This window comes from Bos mutus, chromosome 25, assembly GCF_027580195.1.
Source record: "Bos mutus isolate GX-2022 chromosome 25, NWIPB_WYAK_1.1, whole genome shotgun sequence".
Taxonomy (NCBI): Eukaryota; Metazoa; Chordata; class Mammalia; order Artiodactyla; family Bovidae; genus Bos; species Bos mutus.
Window position 1 is genome coordinate 12,680,531 of NC_091641.1, and position 16,064 is coordinate 12,696,594.

The 16,064-nt window shown below is 42.6% G+C and overlaps 1 protein-coding gene across 1 annotated transcript in view; it reads left to right on the forward strand.

Moving 5' to 3' along the window:
* Nucleotides 1-16,064, forward strand: part of GALNT17 (polypeptide N-acetylgalactosaminyltransferase 17) — a 429,083-nt gene that overhangs the window by 157,789 nt on the left and 255,230 nt on the right. Inside the window, exon 2 of the mRNA XM_005889873.3 lies at nucleotides 10,511-10,694. Within this exon, the coding sequence (XP_005889935.1) occupies nucleotides 10,511-10,694 (184 nt within the window). The remainder of the gene's footprint in view (nucleotides 1-10,510; nucleotides 10,695-16,064) is intronic.

Genomic DNA, 16,064 nt, shown 5'->3' on the forward strand with positions numbered 1-16,064 from the left:
GTCAGGCATTAGATCCCAGAGGTTTAGAACCCCTAATTTAAGCCACTTAGTCTTTAGTATTTTGTTATAGTAGCCCAAGGAGACTAAGTATCAGGGAAGTTTTGAAAACATGGTTGTATAAAGGTGGTTGAAGGAATGTATATGTTTAGTCTGGACAAAAATGAATACAGGTCATGATAATGCCTTGAAATATTTGAAAATTATATGGAAGTGTAATTATTGCATGATAGGTGTAGAAGAGAGAAGTAGGACCACTGAATAGAAGAAGCCAAGCTACACATTTCTTAAAAATTCAATTGATTTCAACCAGAAAATAAACAAAACAAAAACAATTCACCTATTTTTTCCACCCCCTACCTTCTGCCTCTGACAACCACCAGTCAGTTCTCTGCATCAGTGAGCTTGATAAGTACGTGTGCATTTGTAGATTTCAGTCTACGGCCATACCACCCTGAATACACTTGATTTCCATCTGTAGATTTCATGTATGATAGAGATCATATGGTATTTGTCTTTCTCTGTCTGACTTATTTCGTTTAGCATAATGCCCTCAAGGTCCCTTCATGTTGTTGTAAGTTGCAAGATTTCATTCTTTTTTTATGGCTGACTAATACCCCATTATCCTGGAGAAGGGCATGGCAAACCACTCCAGTATTCTTGCCTGGAAAATTTCATGGGCAGAGGAGACTGGCAGGCTATAGCCCATGGGGTCACACAGAGTCGGACACGACTGGAGTGACTTAGCGTGCATGCAGTGCCCCATTATGTGTGTATATTGTATATCCCACGGCTTCTTTATCCATTCTTCCGTTGATGGACACGTAGGCTGTTTCCGTATCTTGGCTATTGGAAATAATGCTGCAATGAACAGGATGGTGCAGTTAGCGTTTCAAGGTATTGTTTTCATTTTCTTCAGATAGATACCCAGATATGGAATCGCCAAATCATATGGTAGCTCTATTTTTAATTTTTTTGTGGAATCTCTGTACTGTTTTCTGTAGTGGCTGCACCGATTTACATTCCCACCAGCAGTGAACATGAGTTCCTTTTTCTCTACACCATTGCCAGCAGATGTTATTTCTAGTCTTCTTGATATGAGCCATTGTAACAGGTGTGAGATGACCTCTCATTGTGGTTTTGATTTGCATTTCCCTGATGACAAATGATGTAGGCCACCTTTTCATGTACAGTAAGTCCCCTACATACAAACCTTCAAGTTGTGAACTTTCAGAGATGCGACTGTGCATTCCATCAATGCCAGGTGTGAGTGAAATTGCAGCTTGCCTTCCATTTCCTGTTACTGACAATCCTTCAGCTTTACCATCTCTCACCCCCCTTCCTCCTCCAGTCAGTAACCCTTCATGCTTGTTCACTCAATGCCAGCCCCTGTATGCCAGCTGTTGCACTACCATACTTTTCAAGGTACTGTACTATAAGATTGAAAGTGAAAGTGAAGTCGCTCAGTCGTGTCTGACTCTTTGCGACCCTATGGACTGTAGCCCACCAGGCTCCTCCATCCATGGAATTTTCTAGGCAAGAGTACTGGAATGGGTTGCCATTTCCTTCTCCAGGGGATCTTCCCAACCCAGGGATCAAACCTGGGTCTCCTGCATTTCGGGCAGACGCTTTACCGTCTGAGCCACCAGGGGATCCCATAAGATTTAAAATGTATCCTTTATTTTTTGTGTTTGCTTTTTAATGTACTACTTGTATGAAAAGTATTATAAACCTATTACAGTACAGTACTATACAACTGATTGTGTTAGTTGGATACCTAGGCTAACTTTGCTGGACTGACAAAACGCGCTTTCAGAACAGAATTGGTTTGTGTGTAGGGGACTTAACGGTATTTGTCTTAGAGGATGATTTATTCAGTTCTCTTCCATCAGGAAGCAACTGGTGTAACTGAACTCCTAAGCCTTCACTGAAGATATTAAGACTAACATAACCTTTGGACATCATGTCTGGGAAGCTCTGAGCATACAGGACAGAAAATGTCAAAATCAGCATAATAATGCAGATGTCAACAGATGTCAAGATCATCATACTAGTATATGAACTGGGGAATCAATAATGATTTGACATGAGTCCATGAAGCAGTGTTTACCCATTTCCGCCATGTCTCCAGGAGATTTCTGTATCAACACTATAACCTGGTCATGTATTTGGGCAGCCCAGCTTATCCTGCACCTACTCATTTATTCACTTGCTTTTTGCTTATCTGTCCATTCATTCATGTGTACAGCATACATGAGGTTCATGTATGTGCCAGGCTATCTGTAAGACACAGCGATGTCTTCCTGTTCACAGGAAGCCTGTGTCCTTGTAAGTGAACAGCCGAGGACACCTGTAATAGGACGGGAGTAAGAGTGTGGTTGAGATTTCTTACCAAGGAGCGGCATCTGATTTTCTGGGCTGGGTAGTTCTCTGCAAGGGTTTGCAGGGTTGTATAGAATAACGAGGGTGACTGCCACAGGCACTGAGGGGCAGTGGCTGTGTAGAAGCCTCAGAAGAGGGTGGGACAGCTAAAAGGAGGCAGCAGAGAAGGAAGTGGAATCTGAGGCTGGGCAGGGAATCAGCTAGTGAGTGACTTTGTATATTACATGAGAATTTTTGGAATTTTCCCCCCATAGGCAGCAGGAATACACTAATGAATTTTAAGCAAGCAGTGGTCAGTTGTGTATGTTAGAAAGCTCACTTTGCAAGACACGGGGTTATGTGTTGACTGCAGTAACTCAAGGAAGAGATGACGTGCCTTTGAATCTGGTTGGTGACGAAAGGGATGCAGGGAAGGAACAGAGTCCCAAGATAAGGGAGGGAGTGCACTGGTGATTCAGTGGTTAGATTTCTCCTTCCAGTGTCGGGCTGTGAGTTCGATCCCTGGTTGGGAGCTGGGACCCACATGCCTCGTAGCCAAAATACCAAGGCACAGAACCCACGTGCCTCGTAGCCAAAATACCAAGGCAGAGAACAGAAGCAGTGTTATGGCAAATTCAATAAAAACTTTAAAAATTATTTACATCAAAAAAATCTTAAAGAAAAAACCGCCACAGACAAACAAAAAATAAACCAAAGATAGGTGAAAACTAGCACCAGGGGTAATTTGAGAAGTGAATTTGAAATATTATAGTTAGATAGATAGATATAGCAGACATTTATATAGTTAGCATGTATGTTTAACATTAATAGTACATATATATAATAATTAAAGTGCTTAGTATAATGCTTTGTGTCTAATGAAAATTTGTCTGTAAAACTAACAGTTGTATACAAAAATGGTGCTTCCACTCTCTTTTGTCAGTATTTCTAGATAAGCTTTTCTGTTCCATTGATCTGCCTGTCATTTCTTGTTTCATTATCTCACTGTCCTTTTAAAAATTAATTTTCATTGCAATGTATTTGATTTACAATGATGTAATTAGTTTCAGGTATTCGGTAAAGTGAATCAGTTATAATGTACCTGTATCCACTGTTTCTTAGATTCCTTTTCCATATAGGTAATGACAAGTATTGAGTAGAGTTCCAGGTGCCATACGGTAGGTCCTTATTAATTACCTGTTTTATACATAGAAGTGTGTATGGTGGCTCAGCTGGGCAGAATTTGCCTGCAATGAGGGAGACCTGGGTTTGATCCCTGGGTTGAGCAGATCCCCTGGAGAAGGGAACAGTTACCCACTCCAGTATTCTGGAGTGGAGAATTCCATGAACTGTATAGTCTATGGGGTCACAAAAAGTTGGACATGACCGAGCGACTTTCACAATATGTCAATCCCAATCTCCCAGTTTATTCCTCCCTGCATCTTCCTGCTTGGTAACCATAAGTTTATTTTCTACATCTAGGACTCTATTTCTGTTTTGTAAATAAATTCATTGTACCAGTTTTTCAGATGCCACATATGAGTGATAACATGTATTTGTGTCTCTCCATTTAACGTCACTGAGTATAATCTCTGAGTTCATCCATGTTACTGCAAGTGGCATTTCTTTTTATGACCAAGTAATATTTCATTACACATGCACACATGTGTATACATTATCTTAGTTATTAGTGCTTTTCAATAATTAAATAATAAATTTAATAATTTAATCTGCATACATTTATCAAGTATCCCGTCTGTCTCTGTGGTCACGTTGGCTTCCTCGAGCCACGAGTGGTCCCCTCACTCTCCCAAGAGTACATGGAATCCCAAGAATAAATCTGGAATTATTGCTCACTACTATGGCTTATGGCTGCAACGCCCTGATCTGTCTGTATGTTTTATCAGTTTTTCAAATGCTTTAGCATCATGTGAAATCTCCCTGGGACTCTGTGACCTTCAGGAGGCATTAGGGCCTCTGTCAAGACCCCAGAACACATGCTTGCCCACTGGAAGAAGGCCACGCAACGTGCTAGGCTCTTTGGCTGTGTGTGTGTGTGTGTGTGTGTGTGGTTTCCCTGACACTAGGCTGCCGCTGCCAGGATGAAGAGGAGCTTTATGAGTTGACAAGGCACCAGATTGTATTGTGTTTTCATCTCTGTCCTGGAGTTTGTGTGTCTGTTGTGAGTCCTGATTTCTGAAAGAATAATGCTGGTTATCTGTAAACTCATCAGTTTAAACTGTAACCCTGGAGAAAATGATGGCCTTAGTTATATGGAGGGAGGTGGGGAGGCAGCTGGGAGTGGATTTACAACCTGGGTTCTTTACTTTTTGCTGCCACTATGGAGCCTTTGTAGCTTGGGCCAATCGAAGATAGAAGTGAGCAGAGTGATTTACTCTTGCTAGAGGGTTATCAAATTATCAAGCCAGGGCACCTCGGGATTTCTGGGCTCCGTGTGAGATGGATGAAGCCGCTCCCTCATCCACATGAAGTATCCTGCAGAAATTTGGTGTTGATTGCACTAGAAAGGAATTTCTAAAATTCCAAAAGTGGAGGTTATTTTTATTAATGTTTGGAAAATTGGATGGCTATTTGAGAGAGAGAGATACAGTTTAGAGCCTTACCTCTCTGCCTCTATGTAATATTTCCTCCTAGTCACCACATCACTTGAATTATTATTGCTTGATTTCTTAACTTAATATTGGATAGGGCACCCCCCTTTCATTTTTCTTTTTAAACAAAATGGCCCAGTGTTATCAGCTCTGTGTTCTTCTCGGTTAATTTTAGAACCTTTTGTTCTGTTTCAGAAAAAGATTCTATTTGGAATTACATTAGATCCATATAATAAAAAGAAGTAATGGTATCTTTGTAACATTCCATCTTCTAAGTAAAAATACATCTCTCTGCTGTTCATGTGTGTTTTATTTCATCCATTTAATGAAATTTCATAGTTTTCCTCCTATTGTTTAAAGTTCTAAGTGCATTGTAATATTTGTTGCTTCTACAAATAGAATTCTTTACATTTTAGATTCTGGTTGGTTACAGCCAGAAAACAAAATGCTGCCCTGGAAGTTCTTATGTCACTGGCATGGCCATCACCAAGGTCACCAGGGCCCTTTTCTCTGCCAAACCAAATGGCCTTTTCCAGGCTTGATTTCCCTGTGACATTCATCAGTGTGAACTCTCTTTTTCTTTATGAATATAAATGTACTATAATATGTAGTCTTAATCCCTCTTCTCTTCTCCTAGTAGATGTCTTTTTTTTTCTGTGTATTTAATTTTCTTTCTGACATCACTTTATAATAGATGGCTCCAATTTCAGTCTCCAGATCTCATTTCTACTCATCCATATGCTCAACCATTTGGGGTTTTTTTGTTTTTTTTTGACTTTTTGTTGTGTTGTTCTTAATTGTTGCATTCAAACTATAGTTGCAGCATGTGGGATCTAGTTCCCTAACCAGGAACTGAGCCCAGGCCCCCTGTATCGGAAGCACAGAATCTTAGCCACTGGACCACCAGGAAAGTCCCTCTTAAGAACTTTCTACAGGTCAGGCACTAGGGTGACCACATGCCTGCCCTTAAAGAGAGTATCTAGTTGTGGTACCACGGGAGAAGTCTTCTGTGGGTGTGAGTAAGGTGCTCTATCTGTCAATATCCCAGCCAGAAACAAGTGGCACACCCAGAAGGGGCTGGCTGAAGAGATTTTAGCAAAACATTTACAAAGATTTGGGGAGAGTTAAGGGAAATCAGCAAAGCATGGCCAGTCATGGTGTACGACTCCAGGGCTAGCAACAGAAGAGGAAGCAGTTGCCATGCCAACGCCTGAAGGGTCCGGAAGAGAGCATGGTTAACAGAACATGGGATTGGCTCTAGCCCTAGGCTAACCGTCAGAGATGCCTGTCTGCACACGACTGTGCCACAGAAGAGCGCAGTCTCCACCAAACCACATCTGGTTGGGAGGGAACTGGGGGCCAAACACCCAAACCTCTCTCTCTTCTCGACCATCAGTCTTCTCAAGGTAGCTCCTGGTGGTTAAGCCCAACCCAAAGCCAGAAGTGTAAGGGAACCCTTGATACTGTCTATATAGGTCTTATCTTCTAGGGCATGAAGCAGAGAAACAGGGTGGAGAGAAACACGAAGAATATTCAGTAAAGGTGCTAGGGGATGGGTGACCTCAATTTGTTCTTCTTTCTTCCTCACCTTCAACTTCTTGCCAATACCGTCCCTTGGCTATGCAGTCTTCGGCTACAGTAACTCAGGAGGCAGCACCTAAGGGACAAGAAGGCAATGCCAAGTCCTCTCTAATCTGGTCCTAAGAAGCCACCCCATTTTCTTCCCTCGTTTCCCTCTTTCTTCTTTTTGTCAATTGCGGCTTCTATGCCTACAAGGTCACATCCATCTGCTGTGGCTACAGTTGCTTCCGGCCAAAAAGCACAAGGCACTTTCGGAAAAGAAAGTTCCTTGGGTGCATGGAGTCATCCCAACTTGCCCTGGTGGCATCTCTTCCCAGTTAAGTAAAGACCAACCTGAGTCTTGTTGATGAACTTGAACTTGTATTTGTTGTTGCCAACCATTTCCGGGGCCTGCTAAGTAAGCACATTAAAATGCCAGTGAACATTTTTGCCGCTTTGTTGAACCTTTCTGGCAGATTCAATTGGGGGGAAAATGGGAGCACATGGACCACAAAATATATAATTTGTAGTTGTCACATTGCACTCTGGAGAATGATCTTTTTTTGAGACTGCTACGTGGGAGCCTTTCATAATGGAAGAAATAATGCCTCAGAAAGGGGGAAAAAAGTCTCACTGGGAGGTTTCATTCCCTAAGCGTCCTTGGTAGGATTAGCCTGCATTCCTAGTCTTAATTCCTGTGCCCTTTTGTAATAAATTCCCTCCCTGGCTTCTCTGCCTGCATTGGAAAGGCTGCCTATGGGAGGGTGCTGGGCAAACAGCTGAAATACATTGTATCTTTTGAGGTGGCATTTAATGACTGGGGAATGGAAGATATCTATTTAGACTGGACAAAAGAGATACTGTATAGCCAAAGAGAGAAAAACGAGTCCACAGATGAAATAAGCAGAAGAACCTGATGTTTTCCATGAAAGCTGTTGAGTTATGTTGGAGGCCAATTCTGTCCCATTGGCCAGCCTCCCTCCTTGACCCTTGGGTTCCATGCTGGCCAGAAATCCACAGAGGACTGAGGTTGTGGCTTTTAAGAAAAGGTGGCAGATATTGGGCAAGGAAAGGGAAACCCAGGATGAGTGAGTGAAAGTGCACGAAACAAGAAGAAAAACCCACAGAGTATCGTCTCTTTTTCATCTTTTAAAATTATGTCATATTCTATACATCATATATATTGGGCTTCCCAGGTGAATTTAGTGGTAAAGAACCTGTCTGTCTGCCATTGCTGTAGACATAAGAGAAGTGGATTTGATCCCTGGGTTGGGATGATCCCGTGGAGGAGGGCATGGCAACCCACTCCAGTATTGTTGCCTGGAGAATTCCATGGACAGAGGAGCCCGGTGGGGTATAGTTCATGGGGCCGCAAAGAGTCGGACATGACTGAGCAGCTAACGCAACAAGGCTCGTGTAAGAGTTCTGACCACATTTAAGGTAGGTAAGCTGAGCTGTGATGTTCAGTAGGTTAGATGTTTTAAATGCATTTTTGACCTAGGATATTTTCAATTTATGGTAGATTTATCAGGAGGTAACTCTTTTGTAAATTGAGGAAGATCTGTATTTCATTTTTATTGCTAAATATTATCACATTGTCTGAATATACCACATTTTGTTTTATTCATTTGTCAGGTGATAGACACTTAGCTAGTATGAATAATGCTTCTCTGAACACTTGTGTACAAGTTTTTGTGTGGGCATATCTTTCCATTTTTCTTGGGTATATACCTAAAAATGGAATTGCTGGGTCATATGGGACAACTATACTTCGCATTTTGAAGAACTTCCAAACTGTTTTACAAAGTAAGTGCACCATTTTACATTCCCACTAGCAATGTCCTTTCATGGGTGATTTAAAAATCCAACACAGGTGTCTGTCCTTGACATTTGAAGAGTTTTTGTAGATTTTGGAGCACAGCAAAGGTGATGTTATTGGAATGGTTGGTGCACAATGATGTGGAATGAGAGGTTAAAGACCAGGAAGCAGAAAGTGTTGGAGTAATCCAGTTCTCAGTTGATGGTTCATCTGTTTGGATGGTGACAGGCAGAAAAGATGTCAGGGTTCCTGAGGAACACAGTGGACAGTGGAAAGGATTCTTAGGTAGAAAAATGATGTTCACTTGAGATCAACCCCGAGGTGCCTGCTTAAGCTTTGCTTTTTGATTTTGTTTCACAGAAAATAAATTTGCAGTTTCAGAGGAGTGAGAAAGAGACTACAGGTCTTTCCATTATGGGGTGGTGAGCCATCATGTGACCAGAGCAGACTAACTGGTCTTTAAGTGGCTTGGGAATGCTTTCCTGGAAGGTCAGCATCCTCCTAGGCTCTGTGGGCTGCCCATCATGAAAGCTGAGGATGCGGTTGACATCTCTGGTCCATGGTCTTCCTACCAGTGGCAGCAGTGGGACTTTTGTGGACAAAGTGTGTGTGTGTGTGTGTGTGTGTGCAAGCACACCTAAGGGTGGACAGAGTAGCTTGAACATTTGAAACAGTGAAAGAGAATAAGAGCCCTTCACAACAAAAGTTTTCAAGCCAAGAAATAAAACCTCCCGTAACTGTAGGATTTAAAAATTACCCATCAAGCTGTTTATCGTATAAATGGAACAATCGGTATAAAGCTGCCACCATCCTCGGAACCTGCAATTGCTCAGTGAAGCTTGTTACAGAGGCCTCCTACTCTACTTGGCACGGTTATCACCCTTATGGGCTTTTCTTCTCTGTGATTTATTCTCAAACACTTTTGTATTTCCTTTTGCCATTTAGATGAGATTTAAATAAAACCATTAGGTATAGAATGGTGTCAGACGGTTACACACTTTAAACTCATGATAAAATCAATCTGTATATTATTCTCTGTTCAAATGAAGCAAAAACACCTGCTGTCTGGCAGTTCCTTATTACTGGCTGTTCTTATTCTGCATTGTTACCGGGCATCTCCTGGAGTATCTAGCCTTGTGGTAATTGCTCATGAAGACAGGAGGTTGGGCAGGATGACAGGCCCTGTTCTGCCCATTTTTGGTCCACATATGCCTGCTTTTGGCAGTCTCTCCCTTTTATAGACCCCATCCTGGTACCCGATCCACCCTAGCTCCCCAAAAGACGGAGAGGTTCTTCCTGAGCGTGACCAGCCTTAACCCCACACCTCAGAGTTCCTTTGGTGGTGGTGTTCAGTTGCTCAGTCATGTCAGACTCTTTGCAACCCCATGAACTATAGCACACCAGGCTTCCCTCTCCTTCAGTATCTCCTGGAGCTTGCTCAAACTCATGTCCATTGAGTCAGTGATGTCATCCAACCTTCTCATCCTCTCTTACCCCCTTCTTCTCCTGCCCTCAATCTTTCCAATGAGTCAGCTCTTTGCATCAGGTGGCCCAAGTATCGGAGCTTTACCTTCAGCATCTGTCCTTTCAGTGAATATTCAGGGTTGATTTCCTTTAGGATTGACTGGTTTGAGCTCCTTGCTGTCCAGGAGTCTTCTCCACCATCACAGTTCGAAAGTGTTGATGCTTTGGTTTTCAGTCTTCTTTATGGTCCAGCTCTCATATCCGTACATGACTACTGGAAAAACCATAGCTTTGACTATACGGACCTTTGTCATGCTTTGACCTTCCTCTTAATCTAATTTTTAATTGTTTTCTAGTCTTTATTCAATTTTTACAGTATTGGTTCTGTTTTTTGGTGTGTTTTTTTTTTTTTTTTTTTGCCCCAAGGCACATGGGATCTTAGGTCCATGACCAGGGATCAAACCCTCGTCCCCTGCAATGGACGGTGAAGTCTTGACCCGTGGTCACCAGGGAAGTCCCCTTCCTCTCAGTTTAAATGTGCTCAGGGCATATTCCCAATATTGATAAGTTGATGACATAATCTTTTCTGTGACGGGTAATGTTAAAATTTCCACTGAAGCTGTATTTTAGCCTGAATAACATATCCTGGTATGGTGGTTTTCAACTAATTCTTTTTTTCCCCTCTCTCTTTTTCTAGGTTTATCCAAATCCCTTGGGCTCATTGAAGGTTATGGTGGGCGGGGCAAAGGAGGCCTTCCTGCCACCCTTTCCCCTGCTGAAGAAGAGAAAGCCAAGGGACCCCATGAGAAATATGGCTACAATTCCTACCTCAGTGAAAAAATTTCACTGGATCGTTCCATTCCGGATTATCGTCCCACCAAGTAAGTTCTGATTCGGTCGCTCAGAGGAGTTGGCTTTATAGTGTAAATGCGTGTCTATGACATTATCTCCTGCTGTTTGTAACTAGTGGAGAAGCTTTTATCTCATGAGTCTCCTCCGTAATGAATAAAAGAAGCTTCCCAGGTGGCTCAGCGGTAATGAATCTGCCTGCCAATGCAGGAGATGTAGGTACCATCTCTGGGTTGTGAAAATCCCTTGGATAAAGAAATGGCAACCCCGTCCAGTATCTTACCTGGAAATGCTATGGACAGAGGAGCCTGGCAGGCTAAAGTCCATGGAGTCACAAAGAGTCGGCCACGACTAAGTGCATATACATGCAAACAAAATCAGTAAATAGTGCTATTGATTATGAAAATAAAGATAAGTAAATTTTTAAAATTTTAATACAAATAGTACAGAAACATAATCCAAAAAATTTTTAAGTGAAAAAAAAAACCACCATGACCTCATGACCTAGAGGCAGTGACTGGTAAAATCTTAGCATCTTGTCCTTGAGCCTGTTTTTCTATGCAGATTATATTTCTTGTATCCTTTTTTCACGCAACATTATTTCACAAGCATTTTCTGGTGTTATTAGTTATGATCATTGTTTCTATTGTTGTAAATTAAGGTTTTTTTCTAATTTTCTTTATTGTAAATAACACCGAGGAATATCTCCCCTCTCAAGTCTTTATGTACGTTGATTTGATATTTATTTTCATTTAAAAAAATTTCATTTTATTTATTTGTTTTTGGCTGTGCTGGGTCTCCATTACTGCTCTTGGACTTTCTCTGGTTGCAGCCAGCGGGCCTGCTCTTCACTGCGGTACTCAGGCTTCTCATTCTGGTGGCTTCTCTTGTTGTGGAGCAAGGGCTCTCGGCGCCTGGGCTTCAGTAGTTGTGACACATGGGCTTAGCTGCTGGGCAACACGTGGGGTTTTCCGGACCAGGGATGGAACCTGTGTCGCCTGCATTGGCAGATGGACTCTTACCCACTGCGCCATCAGGGAAGTCCAGACATTTGCTTTCTTAATCCACACTTCTAATGGTATAATCCTTAGATCACATTGTGGAAATACTTTTGGATACACAGAGAGATGTTTTCCTCCAGAAACTTTATAGCAGTTTCTGCTGCTATTGGAATTTTACCTGACCCTTCCCAAACTAGCATGTCAATACTGCTTTTCCTAGCTGGTAGGTGAGAAAGTACATCCTATGATTGTTTCAACGTGTAATTTTTGTGTGAGATTCTTACCTTTGAAACAGTTTTTTTGCCTCTTGGTTGGTTTATGAGAGGTCTTTGTTCTGTTCTCTCAGATTTAAGAATTGCTTGTTTTCTCCTTGGGAAAGAGAGAAGAGAGATTGGTGGGAAAATCACGATGCTGGGGGAAATAATCCCATTTTCTAGTCAGTAGTCCTCCTTGGCTTCTTAAACAGATGCTTCATCTTCTGTTAGATTTGTGGTATCTCTCTTTTTTCATTTAGAGTGTGCCCTTGCTTAGACTAGATTATTTCTTTTTCAAATGGATTTTGTACAAATCAGTTAAGTATCCTGGTTACTGAGAAAAATAGATTCAAGATAAAGAAAATTATCTTAAATGGATTTAAAATTGCAGCATTAGCTGAGAAACCTGTTAAATCTCTCTCTCTGTCTAATAAGCATATCTTCATTTCGAATCACTAGGAGAACATACATCACCCCTGTTGCAAGCTATTTTGTGTTCCTGGACTTTTGCTCTGAAAAACATCTGGCTGTTTTCATTTCCTGGTGCTCTCTGATTAGCCTTTCTTATTTGGACGTTGGCAAATAAACACAGCCGTATTTTTTGTACTCCTTTGAGAATGAAGATGCTTCTAACATGGAGCTTAGTGGAAATGCGTCAGTTGAACAGTATCAGCGAGCACCTATTATGTGCCAGATGGTTTTCCCCACACTGGAGGCAGGGCTTTGGATAAGACGGTCCTTGCCTGCTTACTTCTTGTCTAGGGACGGAGAGAGCTGTACAAGTAGATCAGTCCAGCACACTGTGGTCTACGTGGGTGTGTCAGGCCAGAGACATGCACAATATGTACAGGGAAGACCGAGGCAGGCTTCCCACTGGAGATGATATCCGACCTTAATCTTGAAGGTCCATGAAGGATTGGAAAATTGTAGAGAGGAGACAGATAAAGACAAGTAAGTAGGGGAACATCAGGAGCAGAATTGGGGATGCAGATGAAAACATGGCTCACCAGGGAGGAATGTAGAGCTCTGCAGTGCTCTTTAGTGTAGCATGGTGGCTTGAATATACCACTTAGATCTGGTGCCTCAAGAAAGTTTACTTAGATATAGTCAAAGACTAGAGTGCATGGCAGCCTATGACGGACAAAAACAGGTTAGGCTCTCATGGCAGGGAAGTTCAGTTCAGTCGCTTAGTCGTGTCTGACTCTTTGTGACCCCATGGACGGCAGCACGCCAGGCCTCCCTGACCATCACCAACTCCCGGAGTTCACCCAAACTCATGTCCATTGAGTTCGTAATGCCATCCAGCCCTCTCATCCTCTGTCATCCCCTTCTCCTCCTGCCCTCAATCTTTCCCAGTATCAGGGTCTTTTCAAATGAGTCAGCTCTTCACATCAGGTGGCCAAAGTATTGGAGTTTCAGCTTCAATATCAGTCCTTCCAATGAACGCCCAGGACTGATCTCCTTTAGGATGGACTGGTTGGATCTCCTTGCAGTCCAAGGGACTCTCAAGAGTCTTCTCCAACACCACACTTCAAAAGCATCAATTCTTCTGCGCTCAGCTTTCTTTACAGTCCAACTCTCACATCCATACGTGACCACTGGAAAAACCATAGCCTTGACTAGATGGACCTTTGTTGGCAAAGTAATGTCTCTGCTTTTTAATATGCTGTCTAGGTTGGTCATAACTTTCCTTCCAAGGAGTAGTGAAGTGAAAGTGAAGTCGCTCAGTCGTGTCTGACTCTTTGCGACCCCATGAACTGGGGCCTACCAGGTTCCTCCGTCTATGGGATTTTCCAGGCAAGAGTGTAGGAGTGGGTTGCCATTGCCTTCTCCAGGGTATCTTCCCGACCCAGGGTTTGCACCCGAGTCTCTGTCATTGTAGGCAGATGCTTTACCATCTGAGCCACCAGGGAAGTCCAAGGAGTAAGCACTTTTTAATTTCATAGCTGCAGTCACCTCTGCAGTGATTTGGGAGCCCAAAAAAATAAAGTCTGTCACTGTTTCCCCATCTATTTCCCATGAAGTGATGAGACCAGATGCTGTGATCTTAGTTTTCTGAATGTTGAGCTTTAAGCCAACGTTTTCACTCTCCTCTTTCACTTTCATCAAGAGGCTGTTTAATTCTTCTTCACTCTCTGCCATAAGGGTGGTGTCATCTCATATCTGAGATTATTGATATTTCTCCTGGCAATCTTGATTCCAGCTTGTGCTTCAAAAAGCAAGAGAGTTCCAGAAAAACATCTATTTCTGCTTTGTTGACTATGCCAAAGCCTTTGACTGTGTGGATCACAATAAACTGTGGAAAATTCTGAAATAGATGGGTACACCAGACCACCTAACATTCCTGTTGAGAAATCTGTATGCAGGTCAGGAAGCAACAGTTAGAACTGGATATGGAACAACAGAGTGGTTCAAAATAGGAAAAGGAGTACATCAAAGCTGTATATTGTCACCCTGCTTATTTAACTTATATGCAGAGTACATCATGAGAAATGCTGGGCTGGCAGGGAAGAAACACCCACAAAGATTTGGAAGATGGAAAGAGGGTGAATGAATGGTAACTGACAGAGCAAACTGAGTGAGGCTGAGACCCATCCTTCTAGTATTTTGGGAAGCAGTGGGGAGGGCAGAAGAATGTAGCCTGGTCACACCTCAGAAACCAGAGACTTAGGAAATGGAGGTTCTGGGTTCTTCTGATGACTGAAGAGAGATTTGAATAGAAGGATTACAGCTATATCCCCAGATCCTTTCCTCAGCTTTACACAGCCAGAGACTGCCCTTTGCTATCTGGTGGAATATGGGAAGTTTATTCTCTGGAGAAGATGAACGGTGGGCTTTAGTTCATAAGATGACAGAGGATGCAGGTCAAGAAGCAACAGTTAGAACCGGATATGGAAAAACAGACTGATTCCAAATTGGGAAGGGAGTACGTCAAGGCTGTATATTGTCACCCTGCTTATTTAACTTATATGCAGAGTACATCATGTGAAATGCTGGGCTGGATGAAGCACAAGCTGGAATCAAGATTGCCAGGAGAAATATCAATAATCTCAGATATGCAGATGACACCACCCTTATGGCAGAAAGCAAAGAGGAACAAAAGACCCTGTTGATGAAAGTGAAAGAGGAGAGTGACAAAGTTGGCTTAAAATTCAACATTCAGAAAACGAAGATCATGGCATCTGGTCCCATCACTTCATGGCAAATAGATGGGGAAACAATGGAAACAGTGAGAGACTTTATTTTTGGGGGCTCCAAAATCAATGCAGTTGGTGACTGCAGCCTTGAAATTAAAAGACGTGTGCTCCTTGGAAGAAGAGCTATGACCAACCTAGACAGCATATTAAAAGACAGAGACATTACTTTGCCATCAAAGGTCCATCTAGTCAAAGCTATTGTTTTTCCAGTAGTCTTGTATGGATATGAGAGTTGGACTATAAAGAAAGCTGAGCGCAGAAGAATTGATGCTTTTGAACTGTGGTGCTGGAGAAGACTCTTGAGAGTCCCTTGGACTGCAAGGAGATCCAACCAGTCCATCCTAAAGGAAATCAATCAGTCCTGGGTGTTTATTGGAAGGACCGATGTTGAAGCTGAAACTCCAGTACTTTGGCCATCTGATGCAAAGATCCAACTCATTGGAAAAGACCCTGATGCTGGGAACGATTGAGGGCAGGAGGAGAAGGGGACAACAGAGGATGAGGTAGTTGGATGGCATCACTGACTCGATGGGACATGAGTTTGAGGAAGCTCTGGGAGTTGGTGATGGACAGGGAAGCCTGGCGTGCTGCAGTCCATGGGGTTGCAAAGTGTCAGACATGACTGAGCGACTGAACTGAACTGATGACAGAGGATAGGGCTGTATACTATGTGGGGATGGATACCCTTGGCATCATTACCTCTGCAAGTATTTACAATCCTGGAGCCTGGTGGGCTGCTGTCTACGGGGTTGCACAGAGTCGGACACGACTGAAGTGACTTAGCAGCAGGAGCAGCAGTCAAGAGTTAGAAGAAGCCACTCTGAGGAAGAAGCCATCCAACCTAAGAAAAAGGCCAGTAGATCCTATAGTTCCCTTCCATCCCCAAAATATCTGGGTTCTGCTCATTAAACATTAGTAAGGCTCCATCCATCTACCTAGACCTGTCTTAC